At 42.1% G+C, this 2,866-nt stretch overlaps 1 protein-coding gene across 1 annotated transcript; it reads right to left on the reverse strand.

Moving 5' to 3' along the window:
• Positions 1-1,504: 1,504 nt before the first annotated feature.
• SLC25A51 (solute carrier family 25, member 51) lies at positions 1,505-2,588 on the reverse strand (the record flags this gene model as incomplete). The annotated part of the gene is made up of 1 exon (XM_010154376.1): positions 1,505-2,588. A coding segment is annotated over one exon (882 nt), but the record flags the coding sequence as incomplete, so codon positions are not given.
• Positions 2,589-2,866: the final 278 nt, after the last annotated feature.

The raw sequence follows: 2,866 nt of genomic DNA on the forward strand, positions 1-2,866 counted from the left end.
TTTAATTCCATCATGGAGTGATTACAAAAAAACAGTACACTGGTAAAAATCAGATTCTGCCAGTAATAAACATTCAGTAAGCATTTTATTCAAATGGACATAATCACAACATTCAGATACAAGGATGCTCCCTTGTGCCTGGACATTTTGGACTGGGAAGCTAGGGACTGTATTATAACACACTGATTAGAATCAGTTTTTTGGGACAAGTTTGAGTTTAGCAAATAGAAAACCCAAAAAAAGTAATAGCCACACCAAAACTTGTGAAAAGACCAATTTTGCAGACCAGTTTCCGAAAGCTTTCCTGCACCCATCATCCAAAATATTTTGTTCTACATACAGATGTTTCATAAAATAATGTCCCCCCGGAGAATCAAATGCTTTTTGGTAAGACCTTCACCTGGTTTATGGTCATGCTTGCTCTTCTATCCCTTTCCCTAAGGACTGAATTCTTACATCTCTCGATTCCCAAGTCTGTAAGACACAATTCATATTTCTGTAAGACTTTTTCAACACCCACCTACAGAAGACTTAAATATGTCTCCAAATGCCGTTATCTTTCCTAGCTTCTAAGGTCTTCTTTGTCTGTCATCTCCCTCCCACCTGCAGACTTCCACCGAAGCAGGTAATACTCAGAAACATTATCCTGCCAGTACTACTGCACAATTCTGTCACGAGTACACATCAGGTAGGCAGAACTCCAAGTCTCAAGTAAAAATACCATGCAGTGATCCACAGCCCAAACAAAACAGAAGTAATTTGCAAAGGACAAGGTACCTCAATACAAAAAGAGCTGTGCTGGTGAACTACTTTCACAATGCTGGGAAGCTGAACTGTTTCATGAGCATTACGAAAAGTGCCATCTTCTGCCCCCACCGCTCTGGGCGACAAAAAAAGCAATGCAAAAGCAAAACGCAGAGCAAACTCCATGTTTACAAGTAGAAGGTTTTTTTACCAAGAAAGGACACTTTAAAGCTTTACTAGATGTTCTTTTTTACTCCTTCCACTTCTCCCTTTTCCACATGAAGGCACACAAGTACATGTACACACACAGAGATCCCACCTTGAACCGGAGTCAAGTTTACACTGAAGTCAAACATTTGGTAACCACTCTTAGGCTGCTGAATGAACTGTTCACCTTAAAGCCAAGCATCAAATGGCTGGCAGAAGAGTTTGTGTAGGCTTAGCTTAAGCTGGAAGTTCTGAACTTCAGTTATCCCCATCTGGATCTGTCCCTTTAGCTTTAAACAATTCAGACTACTTGGGACCCAGTAGTCAACATTTGAAAATGCAGTTCTTAATTCAAGATTTTGAAGTTTATCAGGCAACAGAATCAATTTTCATCAGCTCCTCCTTGATTTTCATGTTCTACAATGTGGACAGCAGAGCACATTCCATCACGGAGCATTAAGAAGTTTTGGGAGTGATACAGAATAAGCCGCTGGGCTAATATGTCTTTTTTTTATTTAAACCTTGTATTTGTCTAGTAGCTCGATTATGGATAAACTCACCTGCCAGCAAATAAATAACTTCAAAAGTTCATCTTAATCGCACCAAGGTTTATATGCATCACCATTCACCCCATAAATACTGAAGGCCAAGACTATTCACCTTTCACACTATGCAGGCACTGTTCCCTGGGATTAAGTGACATCATGTGTGCCGATACTGAAATGAACTGAAGAGCCAAAGGAAGACAGTGGTTTTCACAACAGCTTCAGCAAGAACTCATAGGTTGCATTGATGATGCCCCAAGACAGGACAGACCGATGGTAATTCAGGTGGGCTCCTCTGAAAAGGTGAATCAGTTTTCTATCACGCTCCAGCCAGATCTTCATGAAGACTTCTGAGAAGGACTGAAATCCACCACCGATTTGAGCTTGCATGCGAGTTTTTACAACATTCACCGGGAAAAACAGGAACCCCAGCATGGCACCCAACAGCCCCCCACAGATAAAGTCATTGACCAGATGAGTGCTGTAAGAAGTTGCTTCAGGCAGACACTGCTTGATAGGTCCCCTTAGGCCAAAGAAGAGTGCATTACTGGGTCCGTTTCGGAGCAGAATAGGCACCAATCCCCGGTAATATTCTCTCATCCCATAGACTTTCAGTACCTTGAAAGCCTGGTAAGTGTTTGTAAATTTATCATGGTGTTTGTAGTCCTGAAGCAAAGTCTGAACGCGTTCAAAAGGTGTGAGAACAGCTTCCGTGGTCCCTGCCAGCACTGCTGCCATGGTGCGCGTGAGGAGTTCAGGAGCACTCGTGTGGCTGTGGAGAAGGGAGGAGAAATCTTCGTACAAGCCAAACATGAGAGCCAGCGTTGTTGTTTTCTGCATTAGTGGAGGAAGGATCCCACGATACAGGTTTCTAATCCCATCTTTCTGCAGCTGATGCACTGCATCCTTGGTTTTCAAACCATACAACTGCTGCCGAAAGAGGACCTTCTGGATGGGAAAAGTGACTGCTATATTTGTGAAGGCTGCACAATAGCCACAAAGATAATGTTTACCAGAGGTAGCTGTTATGTCACTGCTGAGAGATTCCTTTGAGTTCACTGTGGCAGAACCTTCCGAAGCCATCATACTGGGTTGTTTTTTTTTTTTTTTTTAACATGAGAAGAGCTGCAGGTGATCCTGATCATTCAAACAGCACCTGGTACCTCACATTCCAGGAAAGCACATAAAATTTGAAGGAGAGAAGTAACAAACACCAGACCTGACAGATGTTACCCTGTTTTCTATTCAAGTGTCAGACACCTGAAAAAGTGGCTGTTTTCCCTTTCTATACACTTTCACTTTAAAACAGAAATAAATTAGGAAGGAAGCTGAGGTATGAACTCCTCAATGTGACATTACAGCTGACAAGA

The sequence above is a fragment of the Eurypyga helias genome, unplaced genomic scaffold, assembly GCF_000690775.1.
Source record: "Eurypyga helias isolate BGI_N326 unplaced genomic scaffold, ASM69077v1 scaffold7436, whole genome shotgun sequence".
In the NCBI taxonomy this organism is placed as follows: domain Eukaryota; kingdom Metazoa; phylum Chordata; class Aves; order Eurypygiformes; family Eurypygidae; genus Eurypyga; species Eurypyga helias.